This window comes from Rhipicephalus microplus, chromosome 2 (genome assembly GCF_043290135.1).
Source record: "Rhipicephalus microplus isolate Deutch F79 chromosome 2, USDA_Rmic, whole genome shotgun sequence".
Classification (NCBI taxonomy): domain Eukaryota; kingdom Metazoa; phylum Arthropoda; class Arachnida; order Ixodida; family Ixodidae; genus Rhipicephalus; species Rhipicephalus microplus.
The window spans coordinates 245,785,311-245,810,190 of record NC_134701.1 but is presented as its reverse complement, the minus strand read 5'-3'; the positions used below and the strand labels follow the sequence as shown (position 1 = coordinate 245,810,190).

The 24,880-nt window shown below is 43.3% G+C and overlaps 1 protein-coding gene across 1 annotated transcript; it reads right to left on the bottom strand.

Moving 5' to 3' along the window:
• Positions 1-1,687: 1,687 nt before the first annotated feature.
• LOC119170193 (gamma-aminobutyric acid receptor subunit beta-like) lies at positions 1,688-23,810 on the bottom strand. Its single transcript, XM_037421275.2, has 9 exons — positions 23,598-23,810; positions 18,271-18,377; positions 17,280-17,347; positions 15,382-15,602; positions 13,353-13,435; positions 11,799-11,933; positions 4,630-4,782; positions 3,991-4,238; positions 1,688-2,438 (listed from the first exon to the last, which is right to left on the bottom strand). The coding sequence occupies exons 1-9, from the start codon at positions 23,657-23,659 to the stop codon at positions 2,043-2,045; spliced, it is 1,473 nt and encodes a 490-aa protein (XP_037277172.2). The 5' UTR covers positions 23,660-23,810; the 3' UTR covers positions 1,688-2,042.
• Positions 23,811-24,880: the final 1,070 nt, after the last annotated feature.

The following is a 24,880-nucleotide window of genomic DNA, read 5'->3' as shown; positions in this document are numbered from 1 at the left end:
GATTTTGGCTCTATTAAATACGTTATCATAGATGGCGTACATATCAATCTAAATAGTAACACTGGGAATACACAACAGTTGGTCGTTACAGTGTGATAAAGACCAATTATCAAAGATATTAAACGATTATTGGCTGCAGAAAAGGGGCCATTTTGAGCTACTGAAAATTCCGTGAAGCATCATTCATGTTTAGGAAGGTGGTGACAAGCGGACAATGGAAAAGAGCTTGTTTCAGTTCTCTGCAGTGGTTGCCTTTAGCAACCAGTGTGTATCTTTGAACAGCACAATGTTGGAGAGAATAATTACATAGTCGCCTTGCATAGGTACATTGGCTTAAGCTCAAAACCAGGTCAATAATGTGAAAGAGTGCGTAATCAATATCCACAAAAAGTAAAGCACAAGCCGTTTTTACCTGCATTTCGTGCTGTGGCAGTCCACGTAAAGCTTGGCAGAACCATTTGGACAATGTCTTCATCGCGAACAATAGACTGAATATTCATATCAACAATTCTATTCAGTTACGTATGCAACATTAGCGCTGTAAACGGGAAATCTTTAAAAATGGCAATAGTATTTTATTAGGTCTATGTAAATCGTACAACTTCCTCTTATTTGAACCTTACTCTCTTTTTCTTATTTTCTTCATCAGGATCTATTCCAGCTCTCACTTTTAAGCTCAATTGTAAACAAACGCTTCCTTAGTGATATGGAGACTAGCAATATTCAACAGCTATATATTCTATTTTGCAAATATTTCTTTGTTCTCGTGCTTGCGACGACCCTGCACCAGAATGAAGAGGGCTCTGTTTCTCCTGAAGCGAGAAGTTTTAACATGTAACACAATATCTCAGCTAGAATTTATTTCTTAATTAAACTTGAACAGTCATTGCTCATAACTGGTGCTATGTTGGTACTAAAAAAACACTGTCGTGTGCTCCAAGCAATCTGCATTTTTTTATAGCACCCGAAAGTGTTTCACTTTAAGTGAAGCCTTGTGTACTGGCACCTGAATCTTTACAGTCGTGCAACTGTCTGTTACGCATGGTCTGGAACCAGAAGTCGCCTGTTTGAAGCAATGACTAAATTTGCGCTTCATATACTCGATTCCAAACACTGCTGTTGTGTCCATCACTTAACCATTGCAGAAGTGTAGAGCCAACTGTTGTAATCAATGTCCGTGGTAGTTAGTGTGCTCAACGTACAGTACTAAAAACCTGGCGTTATGAACATTCATTCTTGAAGCGTGTAGCTTAGCTTTGGTTCAAATATGGACCTCTCAGTCCTCGAGAAGCTGCACGAAAAAGCTCAAGCAAGTCGTTTGAAACGGTCTTGCGTCTAAAAGAGTTCACGAGTGGTCATGAATGCGAGGAGAATTCTTGAAAGCTCATCACCGTAACGGCTGTGCTCTAGCACGTCATACTAGCCACAATAAATTTGGCATTGATCATAGCGAAGTGACTACTGATCTTTAGGTACAGTACAATGCAATAAACAAAAAGGATGGGAGGATAACTTATTGGCTCAACTTGGACCACTGCAATGAATGTGTTTGTTCTCGATTATTGATCAATGGCGATACGAACGCAGGCACACTCACAAGCACAAAAATAAAGCAGCAGAACAGTGCGTCGAATTTAGGAGCACGACGTCAGGTAGACCTGTCTCCATGGCTTGGGCCCCACTACTCCGGCTTATCGGCGATTCTCGCTCGTACCAGGTGGACTGTCGTGTTGTAACCCCTGTTCTTTTGTGTTATGTGCCTGCGTATTTGGAGCTGCTGATCAATAATGTGATGACATCAACTCGCCCAGTGAATGTTGTCTTCTATGTTAGGGCTAGTCTTGCTTAGGTTGTCGCGAGATTCGTTCGCTTACGTCCAAGAAGTTCCACATTTCAACCGCCATGGTAATATCATCTATGCACCAGTTCATCGACGCCGGAGCGACAAGAGCTCATCGAATGTCAATCGGGTGTTTCGTTCCCTCGTTTTTCGCGCAGCTCAGAGTGGGAACCAGGCTTCGCTGGAAACAGCAGGTATCAAATCACATGAGGTAGAAACACCAGTAGATGGCGTTGAACACGAGGTACGAGATGGGAAAGATGACCCTCGAGTACTTGTCGATCTTGTTGACGTCCTTGATGCGCGGCATGGAGGCCCTGATGGCACTCGCGCCTCGCCGCAGCGTCTGGAAAACGCGAGGCCTTCGCGCGAATCCGCCGCCGCCGTAGTCCGCGGCGGCTCGCAGTCCAGCGCCTCGGTAGCAGGCACCCGCCGGAAGAGTGCGTGAGTTGTACGGAAAGCGGCCCGTCATGCGGAACGATGGCGGGAACTTCAGCTCGCTGTCGCTGCCAGGCGCCGACAAGGGCCGGTGCCGGTTGCGGAGGCACGGGATCGGTGACAGCCGCACGTCGTGCAACTCGATGATCTCCTCGTTGTTCTGCGATACGGCAGAGAATAGCAAAGAATATAACGCGTGCATAAAAAACAACAGTCGTGCTGTTTAGAGTCAGAGCAATGACGAAAGATACAGAAAAGAGACAAAGGATCAGTTTAAGCACCAATGTGTTTCTCGTAGCTTCTTGTCAACTCTCTGTGAAGAGTAGTGGGGATTGCCTGTTATGGGTCTGTGGTTTTATGAGCTCTTTGATAGCATGATGAACTACTTTGCTGGAAGAACCTGTCGCGTAATATTCTCGGTGTGGATTATGCTCAAAAAATCAACATGCTGGATGCCCGGGCAATAATGTCGACATGAAAGCCTTGAGAACTTTCAGAAAGCTGGTTATTTCTGAATGACCCTTTCATGATACCTCGGTAACCATGCAGGTTACTCGCACAGACACTAGCAGCCCGATTAGGCCATCTAGTGAAGTTTGAACGGAGCTCTATTGATGCGAAGCATCTTATGGCGGAATTTAATCCGGTGGCTCGCGGTGTCACCGCCTTTACTACGCATGCGCAACAGCTGGCGCAAGCACTGCCAGAACTTGCTCACGTGCTAGCGCGTTCCGGCGAGTGTAAGTGGCAGGGTCTCTGTAAGTACTATGGCCTCTCTCCCTTACACTCTGTCAGTTATCATGTGATGGCGTGAAGGAGCGAGATTCTTCAGACGCGCAATGAAACAACGCGTTGTATCCTATTCACTGCGCGCTGGCACGCGCCAGTGCGTTCGGCCCTGCGTGAATGGCTGTGTGAGCGGCTGTGGCTTCTCCCTCTTACACTACCTTAACAATCACGTGATGACGTCGGGAAACGAGATTCTTCGGACGCACAATTAACCCACGTGCTTCCGCGTCACGTGGTGATGAACCCGCGTGGCGTGCTCCACCGGGACGAGTAACAGCAACAGCAACTACAGTGAATTCACGGTGTGCTCCACTTTCAAGGAACCGTTAATATCAGGCAAGGTGCCCGTGATAAACGGAACCTTAAGTCGACCCATGCGCTGCTTCGCGTGCTACTCCTGGTTCTATTTAGTGGGAGATGACGTAACTTTTATGTCTTTGAAACCCCTCCTGACGAAACACACCAGGTAATACTTGGCGCATGAAAATCCTCGGACCACAGGTATGCAAAGTCTGATTGTTTAAATAAATTATTTGTTTGCCATGTCTATCAGGTCAGAGGCTGAAGACAACTTCCCTTCAAATATGTATTCCTATGTGGGCACTCACTTTAGCACAGATATATACTGCCCTCGCACCAGGCTATCCTCAGCGGTTATTACGGTTCAAACAAGAAGCTTTCATTATTGCTTACTACTTGCAACGGGTGACAAAGCTAGACAGAAAGTAGCACATTAGTGATGAGTATCCTTGAAGGACTACCTCTGGGCCCGCTAGACACTACTACACGAGAAAATATGCGTTACCGGTCTGGACAAGGGTGTTTTGAATTTCATGGTGTCGTCGTCATTAAAGTACAATGACCTATAACTTGGGAAACAGCGCAGCTTGCGAGAAATATTAGAGGACAGTCAGCCTGCTCACTGGATAAGGTGAATCCGTGGTGGGTGGAGGAGGTGGAGGAATCTTGGTTTCCTTGTTCTTCTTCGTCTTCTTCTTGGCCCGGGCACCCCAGTAGGTGTAGTTGACGGCCGCGTACTCGAGCAGCGCAGCGAACACGAACACGAAGCACATGACGAGGTAGATGTCAATGGCCTTGACGTACGATATCCTCGGAAGGGAAGACCGCACTCCAGTGCTGATGGTTGTCATCGTCAGCACCGTCGTGATGCCTGGTTTGATAACGACATCGAGGCGTGAGGCATAGCATACATGACATGATCATATGTGGATTGTGCTCTTCCAACCAAAATTTAACATGGTTTACGCGCCAAACCCATGCCTAGAACCAGTGCCAGTATATGCAAAACTGGGTTACGTTAATATTGTTCATAAAACAACATTAAAGCCAATATATATGTCGGACATGCCATTAACGAGAACAGTAGGCCGACGGCAAGAAACAACCACGAAAGAAAACGTTTGTTGATTTGTCATCAGCTGTTTGTCGTTATGCTTCGGGTAAAGCGATAACAACATATCGGACGAAATGACGTCTAGTTTCTTCGCTTCTTTGAAGGTAAATAGGACTCCTTTCCGCTCTGGACACTAGACTATACGTACCAAGGGCGACTCTGGCGGACGTCGCCTCGTGGTTGATCCAAAAGGACACCCATGACAACATCACAATCAAAATTGATGGAAGATATGTCTGGAAGATGAAGTATCCGATGTTCCTCTTGAGCTCAAAACTTAGCGATAGTCGTTGATATGTTCCTGCAAGCAGAAGACAAAGAGCCTGAACAGGTTGCGCTCATTCTCTTTTAAGTCTTAGTTATGATAATAGATATGAAATAAATTTGTATTCAACGAACGCCCCAATTCATGTGCCAAGGAGAACGCTGCAGGCGACCGAATGAAATTTTCTATCAGTTACACGTGCACAACATCGTTTGTTCAGTGCTACACTATCGTTCAGTGACATACGCACGCTGCTGTAACTGTCCATCAATGATTAGTTATGTGACAATTGTATCAACCGCAAGCTATGCTCGCACTCATGCCAACTTGATTTAGGCAACGATAAAAGCGAAACAAAGATGAATAAGCACTCACGGACATTGTCGACTCTCAAATAAATGTTTATTGCATATCATACAGACGTGAACGTGTACCCGCATGCACAAAAGAAACAGGTTGTGAGCAAACGTTAAAAAAATACCACAGGTGCCATAATCTGTGTGCCGCCTGTGATATTCAGGAATTCAGATGTCTTAAAGCTTTATGGTATTTTGTACTGTAAAAGTAAATGTAGTAATAATCAAGACCAGCTGGCCAGGCTGTCCCTTTTGTTTTACTTCTAATATAGCTGATATGTTTCACCACTTAAACCAATGTATAGGACAATGTTATATAGACCTGTGTTGTGTTACTGAACACTACAAACTATCTTGAACCATCGTATATCAGTGCTCGTTGGAGAAAGGATAAAATTTAGCAATTAACTGTGTCTCTTTTTTCTCCAAGCTTACCATTTTATATTCGCTGGGGCATTTCTGAAACATTTCGCAGTGACTTCTGCGAGAATAATATTTCTTGTCAATATTTGGGTGCACGTTAAAGAACCCCAGGTGGTCTAAATTTCCGGAGCCCTCCACTACGGCGTCTCTCATATTCATAGAGTGGTTTTGGGACGTTAAACCCCACATATCAATCAATCAAATCAATATTTGCACATTGTTTTGCACCAGCAAAATAATTTTTTATCTGGTTCATACTAACTAGTTTGCTTTGCACATATCGCTTGCTTTGCCTTTTCATTCGCTCACATTACATGGCCGAAATTCAGACGCCGGCCGGTAAATTATTCATGACGGGAATCACCAGTAGCCTTCCGTGTGAATGCGAAACCGGAACTGCGGCGGCATCGAAGGAAGGAAGGAAAATAAGGAGGAAAAGAACGGCAGGGAGGTTAACCAGCCTATAGACAGCCGGTTTGCTACCCTGTGCATGGGAGGGGTTGGGGGGAGATAAAATATAGAGAGCAGAGAGTGATAACACAGCACATTCGGCAGCACACGCGCGCACACTAAGTCATTGCCCAGTCTTGTCTTTCGCGGTGTGGTACATTGCTGTTACAGCCGCTTGCTCAAGTCCGTGTCGCGTAGGAATTTCAACAGAGCGTTTGTCACCTTCTGTTGCAATGTCTTCTCTCGGGCACTTGACAGAATAGTGTCCACGGGCATTTGGGTGTTGTCGATGCGTGCAAGAACGGATACCAGTGACTGTCTCTGGATGTCATACAACGGACAGTCGCACAGGATGTGGTGTAGCGTCTCTTCGCAATGGCAGGCATCGCAGAGAGCGTTGTCGGCCATTCCTATGACAAAGCAATAAGATTTTGTAAATGCCACTCCTAGCCATAAACAATAAAGAAAGGTGGCTTCTCTTCGGTCGAGCCTAATGGGCATGCGGAGAGCCATCAAAGAGGACAGGCGGTGTCGACGATTCGTCTCGTTGCTTGGTGGGAACCATAGTGAAAACGTGACTTCACGCGCAAGTCGTCGATGATTACTGGCTGCATCGGTCCGCGAAAGTGGTATGGCTTCCTCTCGTGTTCTTTCAAGAGCTTCCCGCGCGGCAGTATCGGCCTGTTCGTTCCCTATGGCGCCGCAGTGACTTGGCAGCCACTGAAACGTCACATGATGCCCTTTCTCATATGAAGTGTAAAGAAGGCATCGAATTATAAAAAAACAAGCTGTTCGTACGGCCCGCGACTCAGTGCTGAAAGCACAGATTGTAGGGCAGCCCTTCAGTCGCTGAAAATCGACCATTGTTGCGCTGGTTCCCGATTGACCACACAAGGTGCAGCGCGCAAAGCAGCTAGTTCCGCTGCTGTATATGCCGTGGAGTGGTGAGTCCTAAAGCTGATGGTAACATCTCTTGCTGGGACAACTACTCCACTTGACGAACACTGGCGGTTAGTGGAGCCATAGGTATATATATGTACACTGTCTGAATATTTCTCGTGCAAAAGAAGAAGAGACAGTTGTTTCAGCACGGGCTATGAAAGCTCAGATTTTCTTCGAATCCCTGGTACACTAAGATGCACTGTGGGTCGAATAAGACACCAAGGGGGTATCGATGCTTTAGATGCAGGAGTGAAGCTCGAGGGAAGTTTCTCGTTGTACGTCACAATCATTTCAGTGCCTCTCTGAAGGCAACAGTGCAAGATGATGACAGGGAGCACGTGCGAAGTGTCTGATGTGCGTTCTCAGGACTTCTACAACAATGTGAGTTTGTATCGAATAGTCGCCGGCAATTGCAATTGTTGCCTCTGTTGACGTACATCTGGGCAGACCACGGCACACTCTCAGTGCTTGGGCTTGTACTGCCTGTAGAAGAAGAACATTGGTCTTCCAGGTATTGCTAAGCACGGGCAAGCTATATCTCAGGAAACCGAGAAATAGGGCTCTGCAGAGTTCAATCATTCCGTCTACTGACATCCCCCACGTATTTCTCGCCAGAAACTTGAACAATTGGGAAATAGTGGTCAGGCGCTTCTTCATATCGGCCACATGCGGACTCCTACAGAGGTCTCTATCAATAATGATGCCCAGAAACCGGTGGGTTCTGGCGTAAGAAATCGGTCACCCGCCGATTCAGATAACATAAGGGGTCATTGCTTTGCGAGTGAAGGCCACCAGCGCGCATTTTTCTGGTGATATGCTGAGACCTTGTTTTAACAAGTAGTTGGCAATCATAGTTGCTGCTCTTTGAAGCCAGGAACGTATGTGAGGACTTGTGACTGCCAAAGTCACGACACAGATGTCGTCTGCGTATATTGAGATTTTAATGGTACTTGGCAAGTATTCAGCAAGGCCAATTAGTGCAAGATTGAATAGCGTCGGGCTAAGAACTCCGCCTTGAGAAACACCCTTAGAAAAACAGTGTCGCGTACTTGGGCCATCTTATGTTAACACAAAGAATGATCTTGCAGCCAGGTAACTCGAAATCCACCGAAAGACTCGACCACCAAGACTAACCACCACGAGAGCACCCAAAATGGCTTCATGTAGTACATTATCATACGCGCCTTTCACATCTAGAAACAAAGCTGTAGATAGTCGCTTACGGGATCTTTCGTGCTGAACGTACGAAACTAGATCAACGACATTGTCAATGAAAGAGCGGTTGCGTGGGAAACCAGCCATAGAATTCGAATAAATCTTGTAGTATTCAAGATACTACTCCAGGCAGCCTAGAATCATCCGTTTCTTTATCTTCCCTACGCAGCTGACGAGTGCTATTGGGCGGTATGAGGCGAGTTCGAGTGGTGATTCGTTCTGCTTCAAGATGGGTAACAAACGGCTTGCTTTCCAGTGGTCAGGAACATTGCCATCCTGCCACGAGATGTAAAGGCTCAACAGTTCTCTCTTTGCACCTTCCCCAAGGTTGCACAAGGCTCGGTACGGAACACAATCTGGGCCTGGAGAAGTTGAACGCCTGCAGAGAGCTAGTGCCGCCTCGAGCTCCTCTATTGTAAAAGGGAGGTCCATGTGGTAGTCACGGGAACGGGGGGCGTCACCTTTCACTGCAGAATCTGGACGAGTGGTTTGGTTGGCGATCTGCGCACAGAAATCTTCTGCGACATCGACGTCTTGCCTGCCTTGAAGCAGCGCGAGCGCTTTGAATGAAAAACGTTGTTCCGTAGGGTGACGCAGACCTTTCACCGTTTTACAAATGTGTGAGAGTGGCTTGCGAGGGTCTAGTGACTGGCAAAACGTTGTCCATCGTTCCGACGCTAATCTATTCATGTGACGCCGAATCTTCTTTTCCATCCTCCTGGCTGCCCTGAGATCGTGAATTGATCTTGTACGCCGATACCGACGCTCCGCCCGGCGTCGAAGTGCTCGGAGTCGCTCCAACTCTATGTCGAATTCGTTTCGTGTGGGAGACATGGTCACCGTGCGAGTGGCGTTTTGCATTGTGCTCTTAATTGTTTGCTCTAACCCACATCGTAGGCCATCGCTGCAAGCATCTTCCATGTCAGATTTGAAGTTGGTCCATTGGACTGCTTGAATGGTCGTCCGTGGACCACAACCAGACAAGCCTTTGATGTTAAGGTAGATTCGAATGTTATCACTTCCTCGTGTCCCAACATCTGGAAACCACTTGACGTATCTCGTGAGGGAGTTGGAAACAAAAGCAAGGTAGAGACGGCTTGCGTATGTCACCCCTCGAAGAAAAGTGGGGCTACCGTCGTTCAGGAGAGTAAGGCCATAGTTCTAGGCGATGTTTTCTAACCTGCGTCCTCTTGCATTTGTCCGCGTACTTACCCATGCGTGATGGTGCTCAATGAAATCACCTATGATGACCCATGGTGCAGGACACACACTCAAAATATCCGCTACTCTCCTGGAATCGAGTGGCGGCATCGATGATGTTCTTTAATATAGGCATGGACTACGGCTAGTCCATATATATATATATATATATATATATATATATATATATATATATATATATATATATATATATATATATATATTTAGAGAAGGGCGCACACGTACTAAATGCAGTTTATCGGCTGGTGGGCCAGCCTTCGTCAGAATGAGTGATGATATGTTACAGACACTTTCGATATATAGGCAGGTAGGTGCATATATACACATGCGCAGTTTTCCACTGTAAGATGCTATGCGCAACGATAACAAGGTACAGGCACATGGTAGACAACATACCGCACGGTTACTAACAATGACTAACCACGACGAGAACAAATCGCGTAAGACAAGAAACTGCGACACAGGCCAGTGAAATACCACGAGACAAGCACATATCAGGAATATTGGCACTGTGCCAAAGCCAGTTAGTAACAGGAGAAGGCGACTGAGTGGGCTCTGTCTCTATTAACGACGTGTTTCGTTTGTCACCATTAACACTCTCGCCCGAGATCTCAACTGGCGGGCGGAGTTCCTTACGCCTTACACTTGTCATTCTTCGCCCTCCCAGGCCTGCGAAAAACTAACTCCTTTGGCCACTTACACAGACATTCTACAGCACTACAGACTAGGCCGTCTCCGCTATGCTCCAGCTTATAAATACCTCCCTCGACGTGATGTCGTCCTATGGTGCAAGCTTCAGACAGGTGTCTTTCTCAACCCCTGGCTTTATAAGAAGGTATACCCACACCTCGTGACACCACACTGTAAATACTGCTCACAATCGGCCACCCTCATACACATGGCATAGACGTCCCCTTAGTACGCTGACACTTCTCACACAGAAGATACATGGGAGTCCCTTCTACATATCACTGACTCGGCACAGCAACGCCGGGTAATCTCACGCGCATTGGAGACCGCGGTGTCCCAAGGGATCTCCGCTCACCTCCTCTAAGCAGCGTAACCAACCTCTCGGCTGGTACCCTGTTTTTGGGAGTAATAAAGTTTTGATCATCATCATCATTAGCCAAGCCACAACCTCAGCAAACATTTATGCCCAAAATAACCAAGAAATTATATCAGTAGACTATTGTCTACTTCATCTTCCCTAGTGAGCCACATTATTGGCCAACAAAAGTAATTTAGCTTAAATGTATGACTGATGCCCCCACCAAGTAGCCCTTGGAAATATACATTACACGAAAGCTGTTTCAGCAGTCGTTTTTCATACCGCAGTTATCCGCCACCGCAGTCAGCGTCCGTAACGACTATATAAGAAGAAGAAAATGAATGAGGAAAATACTCAGAATATAATGGTGCCACAACACTGCCCTCTGCGTGCCAAAGCAGTGTTCTGCCACTGAGCCACACCGGTGTTTGGAATCATTTGCAAATTGACCCTGTACGGCGTTCCTGTCAAAGAAGGGACCGCGCCAACATGTGTGACATATTGTGGTACACGAGTACAATAAAAAAAACAGGCATCACACGATGTGAATAGCGCAACGAGTGGGTCGTTAAATGCTTCCAGCCCTTCACAAAAGGATCAGCCATAAACCTTCCTAGTCTTCAGCCACAGTATCAGCAAGGTATCTATCATTCCTTACAGGTCTATAACGGGTACGACACTTCTCGGTAAAAAGACGAATGATGGCGTAGTGTATAGTCCCCTACTTCACAACAACTTCGATAATTTCTGGGGTGTCGGGGACCTCGCAAGTGTACGTGCGCCAACTGCCAAGGAGTCATGCTAGCAAACGTAATACAACACTGTAGGAGAGCAAAGTGAGGACTGGGCGTCACACAATGCCAATTACCTAATCAGTGGGCCGTTTATAGCTTCCAAGCCGTTACAACGGGCACATCCGTAATTCTTGATCGTCATCGACCACGGCATCAACAAAGACCACGTAATGTCTTAGAGTGGTTTAGCAGGTACCTGGCTTCGTCGCAGAATGAATACGCATGACGTAGCGCTTCTCTACTGCACAACACAAAAACAGTGATTATTTATGGTTTAGGGAGTGTCATGCAAGTGTACTTGCAGAACTTAACCCAAGAGGGCTTCAAAAAAGCTGTAGAAAGGCCGCTTTTCCAGCTTTCACCGTAACTAAGTTGGGTTCCAGGCAGGCCTCGTGTTTTCTAGTCTTCATTTTTATTCAAAGGTTTGACTAAGTTTACCCTTAAGACCTGGTGTATGTTTCCACGTTTTGCTCTGTATTGTTTTAGTGCTGTTGTCATTTTTCAGAACTCGGAGCAGTGGCTTATACGAGCAATTGTTTCACTGTTCTTCAACAAGCTTCTGTGTGAAATTAGACCTGTATTCGCGATCAAGTGAACGCTCACCGGTGGCAAGCTTCTCCTTTCGGTCAGTCGTCTCGTATCTGATGATCGAGAATTGCGGAAGTTCAGACTGCTCAACCCCGACGACGGGCTCTGGATCTTTCCAGAACATTACCACGTCGGACACTGTGTATCCATCTGCAAGAGGGGCACATATAGTTAGGCAAATCAAATGAAAACAACCACGCATGGCAAGGACCAATTTTCTGAAGTTAAAAGGTGTCCTGTTTCGAGGCGTTGATGTTCATGCTTATAATAACGATGGAGTACCGAGTGCTGAGGTAACTTATGCTTTTTATTACAAGACCTCTGAGACTAAGCCGAATGATACCTTATTACTGTCTAAAAAAGCTCTAAATTTATATTACTGGTTTAGCTGGAATCTGCTAATCAAGATAGTCAAATACAGGGACCGTAAGCCGTAGTACTGCGACTTATCTAATTCTACTTTTTCTGCAACAATACCTACTGCACGTAGTGTGGTCGCTAGTGGTTGTGGCATGTATGTAAAATGATCTTCCAGTCTAGTAACTATATTGTTGCTCTACGTTACACCTTTGTAGGTTTCTTCACAACAATTAAATATTTTAGTGTTCAACGTCTCACTCGCTGATATGATGTACAGTTTTAACATTTTTAAAACAAACAACTCAAACATAATACTTGGCTTGTATACTGAACTGTCACAGCAGCATTTACTGGAAGTTAGACACCACAATTTGGTACAAAAAATTACGAGATTGAATCGCCTACGCATCTTTTTATGCAGGTAACTCACTTACTCGAATCGTGAAAGTACATTTCCCAGTTTTATTTTTTCCCCTTGTCTGCAAGTCTTGGACACACTGTGACCAATTTAAATGCTACCGGGTTCGATAACCTCCATAGAAGTCAAATGTGATTGGGAAGTTTACCTAAAATGAGTTTCTTTCGCCAGCTATCATGCAGGCTTTGACACAAGGTAACGTCCTCTACGTAAAAAAGGAGTGATGAGAATGTACTCACTAGCCCAATTTTTTTTTTGTTAATCCTTCCCCGTCGGTTCTCCATCATCATAAGACGCCAAACAGCCACACACCTCAATATGCTTGGCATAAGACACATTCCCACTCTATCGGATGCTTAGTTGATTTACAAAATACTACAATTAGAACTCTTTTTCTGTTCGTGCAAAGTACTCAAAGAGTTATTATGACTAAACCTAGCACCATAGCATTACTTCTAGCTTTACTGAGGCTGACATTGGCTTCTGGGAATTATAATTTCATCCTAATTTCTCGTTCCGCTAACTTTCTATGGCTGATCTATTGATTTGATTGATTTGTGGGTTTAGCGTCCCAAAACCACCATATGATTGTGAAAGACGCCGTAGTGGAGGGCTCCGGAAATTTCGACCACCAGGGGTTCCTTAACGTGCACCCAAATCTGAGCGCACGGGCCTACAACATTTCCGCCTCCATCGGAAATGCAGCCGCCGCAGCCGGGAGGCTGATGTGATTTATTATTTCAAGTCAATTCGGTCAACGATGAATTCATTCAGGGTACGTTTGTACTCACAGCTCTCAATTTCGACCGTGCAGTTTTGAGAGTCCAGTGGATAGTAGTGCAAGTCCATCATACAGGCCAAAGTAGTTGTGAACCTGGACAAAATAAAGGCCGCCTTGATTTATTGAGCGAACAAAGTAAAAGCACTCAATGTACACGCCGCAGTTATGTCTTCGTTCCGGCGTGCGTACCAAACATCGCATGTTATTTACAGTAGGAATTTAATGTTACGGAAACAGATACCACTCTTTTACTACTCTGTCGCAGTTGGCTATTTTTTTTCGGTATCATTTATGTCAGCGTAGCGGCAGCAATTATCTGGCTTTGTATTGTGACACGAGTTCGAAGGAAGCGATTGCTAAATTACGAGAAGGATGCTGCTCAAATGCAGTAACCAAACTGGTGCGAATGTTTCGTAGTCTTGTCACAGAACAGATTGACTAGGAAAAAGAAAAGGATAACTTCAGACTGTTTCAGATTTTCAACGCGATCTGCACGCTATATGCGTTTCTCATAGAAATCATTTCGCCTCATCTGTTACATTTAAAATTAATTTTTGTTTATACTATCTGGCATCGGTAAGCTGATTCAGATGATTAAGAAGTCAACTAATTAAAAATACGTGCCAATGCAGACAATAGAAGCTGCGTACTCAATTGCAAATATTATTACGCAAATGCTAATTACGCTCACCAAACGGTCCTCGTTTACTCTTAGTAACTACTAGCTCTATGGAGCATACCATACTATTTCTCGCGTACAACACTCGCATGTCGTGTTACGGATCTGAACTCCCTCTAGTTTTATCACGAAGCTTAGAAAATGTATACACTTCTTGTTTTGTTGTCATTGTTGCTTTGTGACAGTGGATGAAAGTCGCCTTTCCTCAAGTGTTAATAGCTTTGTGTGTGTGTGTGTGTGTGTGTGTGTGTGTGTGTGTGTGCGTGTGTGAGTGCGTGTGTGCGTGTGTGCGTGTGTGTGTGTGTGTGTGTGTTTGTGTGTGTGTGTGTGCGCGTGTGTGTGTGTGTGTGTGTGCGTGTGTGTGTGTGTGTGTGTGTGTGTGTGTGTGTGTGTGTGTGTGTGTGTGTGTGTGTGTGTGTGTGTGTGTGTGTGTGTGTGTGTGTGTGTGTGTGTGTGTGTGTGTGTGTGTGTGTGTGTGTGTGTGTGTGTGTGTGTGTGTTGATGTTTGGGTGGAATGAGTGATTTCCAGTTTGGTCCCGTAACACCGTCGTCCGTTACCAGATGCAACAATAAAGTTTCACTGCAGTGAATCTAGAAGCACCTTCATTTGATGAATGGCATGTCCACCTCTCCTAAATATGTGGCACCGATAGCGCCAACCTAATTAAGACCCTGCCCTTAGATTCAATATGAATGCGTCAAAAACATTGTGTTTGTACTATCGGCGCCAATTATAACCGTAACAGCGGCAAGCCTTCGCGATCGTGTAGTGCGTGCCGTCCAGTTATCACCAGTGACAGGCGCGCGCATCCTCTTCGACATCTCTGCACATAAATGCGTGCCTATTCATGGTGATAAGTGGAGGGCACGCACTATACCATCACGAAGGCTTGCCGCTGTTCAAGTTTCATTTGACGCCGATAGTACCTTTTGCACAAATTTAGGTCCATATGATATTCCTTCAATAAGCACACTTGAAGTAATTTGTATGTCGTTCAAAATATTCTATGACATCTTTGTCATTGTCATGATGGAAGTGATACTAGTGTCACACTTTCGGGACGTTATGTGCATTATGTTTCAATTTCTAATTATGCAGTGTATGTGCACGCAACAAATCGTTCTTTTTGTACTTGAGCCTGGGATCACTGCAGTTTATTGTTATGAACAATTCACAGCAATATTCGCTGCATTCGCTTACACTTCTATTTCTTATCAGAGTAAGAATTTGAGTTAGTTCTGAACTCATTAAGATGCAACTCTCGCCTGGAGTTCCTTTTTCGTCAGTTATTCGCATACATATACAATTATGCTGAAATGTCCACCCAGTTTGAGGCAAGAACCTAGAGTCACTGCAAACCTCATGCCATAGGTGATGTGTCCGTCGGACTGAAGCCGCACCATCTTGTTCTTCTCTGTAACGTCGTGGAGAAATGAGTTTTTGTCGTTGGCGAAGAATGTGTCCGGCACCCAAATTTTCTCGGCGAAGTCACCGGACAGCGTCAGCTCATACTTCTCCTTGCTAAATGTAAGCCTCTCGTCACGCCAATATTGATTCAGGTACAGGGTTATTGTGTAGTCCTGAAAACGAAGAAAGTAGTCGTCATCAAAGCGTCTCTAAAATTTGAGATAATCCAGCTGATAAAAACACTATATGAGATAAAACTATTCTAGTGTTTGTCTAAAAATTGTCAGGCGAGGGGTGTTCATTGGAAAAATTATAACATGCACACGGCTCGTCCGAGAAAAGAAACAAACATATATTGATGTTTAGAGGCCGCTATGAGTCCCATGTTCACAAATCGCGAACAAGGGACCCATAGGGATTCACGAATTGTGAACTATAGGTACCCGTGGAGGCTCAAAAATCATGAACAAAAGACTCATATTCTCAAATTGTGAACAAGGGATCCGTATAGCGGCCCCGAAACGTCACTATATGTTTATTTTACTTCAGACAAGGTCACTGCCTGTTTTACTTCTTCCAATAGGGTCAACGTTGCATCAGGCAGGATAAGATACCTCAGGCAGGTTGACAAATGTCTCGATAGGCTTGCTTAATTTGACAAATGAGTTCTTTTTTTTTCTAGCCGTTAGTTTAAGTGGTTAGACAAGTAACATCACGTGGGAAGCTGCTAGGGATGACTATATCCCAAAGCATTAGTACTGTATGTTCGCCCAGTAGTGGCTTTCTTTTACTTTTTTCGCTTCCCTCTTTCCACATTCGTCTGAGAACGTCGTGTGTGAAAAGTAGCTATATTATTTCTACACGACGGCCCCTGTCTTACTCTTATGACTTCGTCATTTACCAAGTAAAATACCCGCTTGTGTATATTGTGATTTAAACAAGTAGTTGCAACTAGATTGTGTTGGTGATAAATGCCACGGAAAGGTGGGGACAATTACTCCGTCAAATACCACAGTATATTAATTTATTACGTTTTGTTCATTTCTTCTAATGATCCAAATGAAATTAGGGAAAACGTGCAGGAATGTTAGGACTTTCACGCACAATTTTGGCAACCCATTTTATTTTTGTGTGTTTGTAGAGAAGCACAAGTAGAATATTTGTTTCGCACTTGCACATTCACTTCCGTATAACATGTTCACAATATTTATGTGAACATGTAGGTGACTTACATAGATATTTTTCTTAACTTGGAAATTTCATTGAAAGATCAATGAAAGGGGGTCATACAGGTATAAGTCCCATAACTATTACCAGATGTTTCATATAAATGTCTTTGTACAAAGGATACTTTTTTCGGTATCTTACATGCTTGTTTTTCGAGCTATCTGACCCTCATGGAGTACACTGAAGTATATTATTGTAATTATTTACTTGATTGCAAATAATAATCAATAAGTATTCATTGACTGATTTTTTGATCATTAGCATATTACAAGTGGGACATTTATTTGCCCTAGAATAATGTCGAAAATTGCACCCAATTGACTATTTAAGATGCCAGAATATTCACATCACGAGTAAATACAATTACTAAATAATGCGAACTCATTTCTCCTAAGCTAGAAGAGGCCGGTGGCACATCCGTACCTTAGTTCTTTGAATTAGATTCTAACGGCTTCAAGTGTTACGTACAAGAGGAGTGCATGAAAATCTTGCTGTGCACAACTCATATACTTGTTATGCGTATAGATTCGCATAACACGCGAGATACGTACGTTATTTATAAACGTTCCTGCTGCTTATACATGGTTACACACGTGTGTTGTTATTTTTTGCTGAACACTTACCATATTGACTTCTGATATGCTGTCAAAGCTGGCAATGTTTATGTCCATACCGATGAAGAGAGGTTTTCCTAGAAAAGAATATTTTAATGTTGAAGTACAGGTTTGCTACTGTTATGGGTGCAGACTCTTTATGCTTTGGTAGAAAAAAAACACGGAATGTGCTTTAGTTAAAAAGCCCGCTATTTCGGAGTTTTATAACATTCTTGACAAGATACGATGAGAACCAATATCTCACTAGCGTTGCTATCTTCTCGTCGTAAAATCGCGCTTTCGGTTCTTTATTACTAACAATACCCTCGCTCAACACTCCGGAACGAAGTCATCCACAATACATAAAGACCATCGCTATAATGTTGGTCTTAAAGCGTGTCACGCTGAAACCTTATTTTAATCATTTATTCTTCGTTCATGCATGGGTTTTAACCACCGTCCTGATAATACCGCATCAATTCATGGCAACCATTTTTTTTTCACCTGCTTTAGCTTATATTGCAAAATCGAATCTGCTTTTTTTTTTAATTTTTGGTTTGCTGATTAAACTTGAGTGCATACTGTTATTCATGCCTTGGTTTTCGACTATGTATGTTTTTATCCATGAGACATCACTTGTCTGGGATCACGTTATATGTTTTTGTTAACTTCAGCTAAAACTGTACAATCAAAAGTAGTTGTATTGAAGCGTTCTATCTGCATTTAGGTGTCTCTAATCGTCACGGTAGTCATCGCTATTTAATCCATTTATCTATGAGGTATGAATAATTGAATGCACAAAATTTAAATGTATCTGTTTCAAAATTTCTTAGGTATGTGGAACCGATCTCCTTCCGACTGCTCAAAGTAGCTGTTCAAAAAAGAATACTTCTCAGCACGACTTCTGCGTGTCTTTGTTATCACCAGAACTTCATGCGCTTCATAAGATATGTAAAGTAAGAACAGGCACTCAGTCGTGTCGTAATTACTCTAATACAATGTAAAACAGACGTTGAAAGACCTCCGAAATTTGGGCGTAGCCGAATGTCATATCCCTCTAGAATGTTCTTCAAGATGTCCGTTATATTTTCCAGCTGCTCCGGTGGCTGGTGATTGTACTGGCAGTAACTGAAAAAAAAATAATCAAAGCATGCAATAAATGGCACAACCTGTGGCATCAAAAACTACATTTTTTTCTGAGGGAAAGGTAAATCTTTATATTGCATATTGTTTATGTAAGACAGAGTGATATATTATTATGAATCTCTGTTAATATAAATACTACTTTGTAATTAACGTGAATTCTATTGCTTTTGCATATTTGTCTCTTCTGTAATCACTGTATCGACGAATACGTATAGTCACATTTGCCCGTACAGTCTACAGCGGAATGATAAATAGTTTGTTTGCATACTTCATACTTTCAACAAGCATAGTTTTATATTTGAAAAGTTAGATTCTCTTAATTGTGTTTATAAATAGTTATACTTCCGCCAACAGGTAGTTCAGGTACCTCACAGCTACTAGATGTTGTCAAACAAGGGGCAGAGGGGCAGAAGTTATGAGGGGAGAAGAAATCTCAAATAGTTGAAAAACTGGTGAACACGAGGTGTGTCTGGAGCCTACGTTTCGGCATGTGGACTCGCCTTCTTAAAGTCTGCATATTGAATCTCTCAAAAAGTCAAATTCGTTTGTAGAAATGACAATGTGAGCGAGACCCCGCGTTCACCAATTTTTCATCTCTACATTATAATAAAGTTTTTTCTCTTTTTTTTTGCTTTTGTTCGTATGACTGATTCGCTATGAATTTCAATTGAAAATTTATAGTAGGCATGTGTTAAAATCGTCGCTCTATCTGAACACGAGACATGCAAGATGTAGAAAAAGCATAAAAGTTGTCATATTATGCGAAAACAAAATTGCCGATTGAGCACATGCTCCAGTTCTTCCATGCGACACCAGGTCCCTCATACTGTTCGCGCACCTAGTGAAATGCGTGGCTGGTAAATAGCATCATCGAAACTTTGTTGATGAAAATGTGACGTTTTCGGCATTTCGTTCCTTTTATTCGTTTATGTGATGGTAATCAGCTGCACGACATTTGATCAGGTAACCGTGGTACTATCAATGGTTCCTCTTGAGCCCCAACTATATTGGATGTGAGGAAGGCTGCACACAAATACCCTATCTTATCCCTCAGCATCTCTGTTTAGGGATCCATCTTTATTGAAGTGTCTTGCCAAGCCGGACAGGAGCATGACCCCTTCCGGTAAAATTTAAAACTTAAGCGTCTCGTTTGTTCACTTGAGCGTGCTTGTTTTTTTTTTTTTTGCATAAAAAACGCAGTCCTCAGACAAATATATGTTCGGTGGAAAGCAAAGCAGAAGCACTACGTACACAGAGACGAGCTAAGTCTAGACAAGATGCTCCTATCTACCAGCTAAAATATTCTTGCGTGGTGGAAGCTTTCTTAATTTTTCCTTTTAGCGTAGCTCAATATCCATGCCCTTATGCCATCTTTGTGTCTATCCTTCGTGTTATATCAATTTAGCGCTACTCCCCGTACGTGAACTACTACCACTCGCTTTGTTCACTGCTCCTTTCTTTATTATACCAGAGCTGTATGTGGATCAAAGCGGATGTCAGAGTTTTCATCTTCATACAGGTATTTTCTCATCGTTCTCCCATACATTTGTGTTTGTACTTTTTTCGTATCAGAGAGGTACTACGACAGCTACGATCATCGGCTGGCGACGTTTATGAGGAAGAACAAGACAAGAAAAAAAAAGCACGGCCAAACAGCATAAAGAAGCAGCAAAACAAGGTAAAAGATGTAAGCATAAAAGAAGTAATAGTTCCAATGCCGTGACACAGACTTTGACGCGTAAAAATGTAAGACCACTTTGGAATATGCGAAGCTATATCGTCGTCTTGGACTTAGCTATAGCTTTGTTTTTATACTTTTAAAAATGTGCAGAGAAATGCCGTTTTTCAAGAGGTGAAAGCAAACGTGCATTTTGAAGACTTTTCGGCAATTTTTATGAATCTCAGTTTCCTGTTGAGCGAGTGAAGGGAAAACGTAGCTAATCTCAATTATCTACTTCAGAACTGTCTCAGTTACTTTACGCTGTGCTTCATATGGGCATTCATATTGTTCTCTGTACCATTATACTTTTTGTTTTTCATTTATTTGGCTTCTTTGTAGGTGACTGATACGACTAGCATTGAGAAGGTGGTTGCTCAACACGTGAACGTAGTAAAACTGAGCCTTTTGGTATACTGTAAATTCAATGGGACCCATTAAACTTGTGAAGCACAAACAGATTAACGATGTGTCACGTATATTCTTTATTTTCCTTTTTTTTCATTCCTCATTTCCAAATCAGTCCCCTCCTTAATCTCCAGAGGACATTTTTCTGAGTTCTGACTATGCATTCGTAGCGCAGGACACAGCCACGTAAAGGCAAAACGTTCAGGAAGCAGAAAAGGGAGCGACAGTAGAGGTAGAGGCAGACAGAGAATGATGCAGCAGCTTAGAAAGCCAAAGTGATAATGGGCTGAAAAAGTGAGTACGTGATCAACATTCGCAAATGCACATGCCTCAGAAAGAGTGCATTTGGGTAATTCAAGGGCGCGGAAAGTGCGTGGAGCTGTGAAAACCTCGTTGTGCTCCCAAATGAACTTACTGCTTAGGGTGGTATGGAAAATACTTCCATAATTTAGAGGCAGCCCTGGAAGGAAACAGTTTTGGCGAAGGGTGCTTAAATTCTGTAATACCATGTCGGCTCTTATTAGGCATAAGCTGCTCTAATAAACTATTATAACATCGCCTAAACCCTTGCGCGCAGGTAATCGCTGTTTCCCTAAGGTATAATGTGTTTCATAGTTCATGTAAAATTAGAATCAATATGTGCTACCTGCAGCCTTATTGTTGTTGTTACGACAGTGTTGATAGCTGATGATTGCATTATTCCTTTATATTCTTGATCGTTTCTGTCTCGTACAGCCGTAGCCTTTTTACGTGAAAACGTTTCTTTCCGGAGAATTAAGATATTTATAAATGTTAAAATTATCTTCTAAAAGCAAATGATAACTATCAAAAGAGAAAGTGTAGCACCTAAATAACGTTCGAAAACGTTTTTATACGCAAAACGTTCCTTCTAGGCAACTCATACCACGGGACCTTCAACTCGGCTGCAGTGTATAAGTGAGGGTACAAATGAATGCTATCTTCGTTAATTTTCGGGGGCGGGGATTGTCATCATCAGAACACTGCGACATAACAATGTATGTTACACCTTTTATCTTAGGGCACTGGACAATGTATACTGTGAAACCCAAGTCCAGAACCCTAGGTAACGACAAGATGGTGCAAACGTTTGAGACAATCGCCTATTTCTAGAATCTGCGCAAACGCTTCATGTTTTCTCAACATCTACTGGACACAGACGGGGTTCAGATTTCATCATTTCAGTCGAACAAAGGCCTGAATAACTGTAGAGCGCTTCCTGAATATCGTGTGTCCCAAGGTATTTTATTTATTAAAGCCACACATCAAGCGACCACGAATGAAGAACCACTTCCTATTAAGTTAATAAATTCATGTTCCCCAAGCATAACACACGCCTCATATTTAATTTAAATGACAAAGGTCTAGAAAATCGAGTTGTTATTTAAATGAAGAGTAAGAATTGCATTGTTAGCTGATGCGGCGATATAAATAGAAAAAGCTAAAATAATGTGCTCTTATTTTTATTCTAACATCATGAAAGAAGCTCTACTGGTACCCGTACATTGTCCCATGCCTTATTCTCATTTTTTTAGGAAAAGAGAGCAGTAAAGCAGTAGCGTATGAAAGACAAATTAAAACGCGTTAAAATAAAAAAATCAATGCCGACACATTTCCTACAATATCGTGTAACGTGGTCATAGCCATTTATTCTTTTTTAACGGCTTTAAGGTTTTGCTTTCCATAATCATAAAAACAAACTGTATTCTAAGTGATGAAACGCGCGATATGGTATATAAGCCGATTATTTTCGCATTGCATCAAGTAAGCTGTAACATTTATAGCTAAAAGTAAAATTGTTTGAAAAGTGCATTTTTTGCGTATTTACAGCCGCAGCACAACAAGATCTTTTCTCCACTGTTATGATATTTTCTTTTTTCGCAACGTTGTGCATTCATGATACATCAGGGTGCTTTACTCAAGCAAGTTAAAATGAAGCTACCTACGTCGTAACTTTTCCGGAAATAAAAAAGATGACGATATATTCGCATACAATTCACTGCTTGGGGTGAACTGTATTTCACAGAAGCAAGCGTAGTACATCAACCCCTCAAATATATGAACATTTTTTTCCGCTCGCAAAGTACGCCTGGCGAGACAGATAGTTTACTTTCGTCACTTCATAGGCTATTAATGATATGTTCGAAAAAAAACATGAAATAATTGCGCCTGTTTCTTTACATCTGAATTCTTGGGTTTCAAGTAGGGCCACACTTCATCGCATGTCATCCGGTGTTTCTTCTTAAAGTCAACAACTCAAGGAACAGCAGTGATCGTTTCAGCAGTGATTCTACGTGCCCTAGATAACTCCTGATTCATCCGAACTATCGACGCAAACAGTGATTTTCTTGCTTGATCTCACAGTGTTATGATTAACTTCTTCAGAGCCAGCTTATCAAAATCTTGCGCAATGCACATAACCCACTTCCAGCGTTATTGAACCCCCGTATTTGGTTTTTATGGCTGTAAAGGCTGCATACCTGTAACGCTGCAGTGTCGTAGGAGGAGGTATACCGTTTTTCTTCAGGCAGTGAAAGCCAAACTCTCGAAAATAAGCTTATGTTTTTTTTTAACTGTTGCCTTGTACGAATGAGAGTGCATGTGTAACTTTTAACAAGTTCTTTTTTTGGAATGTAGTTCAGTTTCCATGCTGAAGCAATCGTAACACATTGCGCCATAGTCTGACGTGGTTGTGGAAGTGGCACGTCGCGCAGGCGATGCTAAAACCCATAACTCGACCGCGAAGCCTGCGTTGCCACTAGTATTTAGAGCCCTTTAAGAAAAATCTGTCATACGAAAGAAGGTGTACGGCCGTCACAGGTGCACTTGTTTTGAGTGCAAAATAAAACGCAGCGCACAGTCGCGTCTAAAAAGTCTCCCTGCAAGGAAGCCAATTAACTGTCTCAATAGGCGCACGCTTGCTCACACAAAAACAATGCGCTGTCGCTCAACGCCATTGCGCAACGCAGACAAGAAACAAAGGCGTTGTATCGAACGCGCCGGCAGGGAGGGCCCGATTTCCCGCAAGCTCAAGCGGGCGGCCAAACAGGGTCGCTTACCCGATTCCGAACGTGAGATGTAAGGCGATGCATGTTGGAATCAACCAGGTGGCGCACAGCATTCTACGCTGGCGGCCTCGGCTCGTGCCTGGCACCTCGGTGGAACTGTGGACCACGTAGGTTCTGTTCCCCGGAGGGCCCAAGGCGCCGTCGGAAGCCGCGCTGGGTGCCGTTCCTCACCGCCGAGCCCGGGCCTGAAACGCGCTGCGGAGGCCCCGGCATAGCGCGCATGCGCCGTTTCAGTCTCGTGATGTGCGACGGCATCCCCTTCTTTCGGGCGCCGTTAGATGGAGCAACTGCCGGCGAGGCTCTTCGAGAACGCCAGTAATTCAGGAGCCTTCGGAGCGATGGACTGCGCTTTTTTTAGGAGCGCTGTGAAACAAAGCAGTTATTTAGTCGCTGTTGTGTTCAATAACTAAGTAGCGAGATTGTTGCTAGGAAGGTGAACATTTATAAAGTGAGAATAAGTAGAAGATACACTCGTGAAAATAAATTTAATAATGATTTAACAGTTACAAGACAGCACTTGTTTGTGTTTCTTAATTTCTTTTCTCTGTCGCCTTGTTTGTTTTCCCACTTGAATAACTTATTTCAGACTCATTTGCAAGCAAGTTACTTGAAGGACGTGTTACCAGTTTGGTAAAGGCTTCCAAGTCAAAATAAAGCTATGTGTTTGCTGATCCTATGAGAGGAAGTAAACAACATCCGGCAATACTGCGGGTAAGAAAAAAAAGTCTCATAATGCGCATATTTTTTGAGAAGAAAGTCCCAAGTGACTAATCAGACCAGGATATCCGAAAAACGGCATGCTCTAGAACAAATACTGCATTTGGTTTGGTTGGCGAGAGGGAAGGACGGAGCTTTGATGATCTTGTGACATCATCAAGACGTCACAAATTGCCGAAATATGTAGAGTGACCGGGACTAGAGATGACGACATCCCATGACGACCGTTGCTTGATGTACTGCAACACCAGCTGAGATGCAGAAAGTTTCGAATGAGTGAGAAGGGAGAGAGGTGAAGCAGAAACTGATAATTGTTTTCATGACTCAAGGATGCGTTGACTGAAGAGGCAAGATAGGTTAAAAGGCTTTCGTCCTAGTGTCTCTCAGAAGTACCTAATTGTCCCGGTCATTCTTCTCTTGAAATATACGGAACGCTGTTACGAAGCCTTTAACAACGAAGAGTTGAAAAAAAAACAATTCAAATACACCCATACCTTAATATTTTCGCTTGGGGGAACTGCTGTAACAATTACTTCGGCTGTTTAGCATAGAAAAAT

Bases quoted from the DNA above. Each gene is read 5' to 3' on its own strand.
- LOC119170193 (XM_037421275.2), bottom strand. From the start codon at position 23,659: ATGCTGTGCGCCACCTGGTTGATTCCAACATGCATCGCCTTACATCTC. The intron at 17,348-18,270 runs GTCTTTCAACGT...ATTCTTTTCTAG, and splicing joins GCTACGCCCAAATTTCGGAG to GAAAACCTCTCTTCATCGGT. The intron at 11,934-13,352 runs GTGAGTACAAAC...CCCCTCTTGCAG, and splicing joins CACGGTCGAAATTGAGAGCT to ATGGATACACAGTGTCCGAC.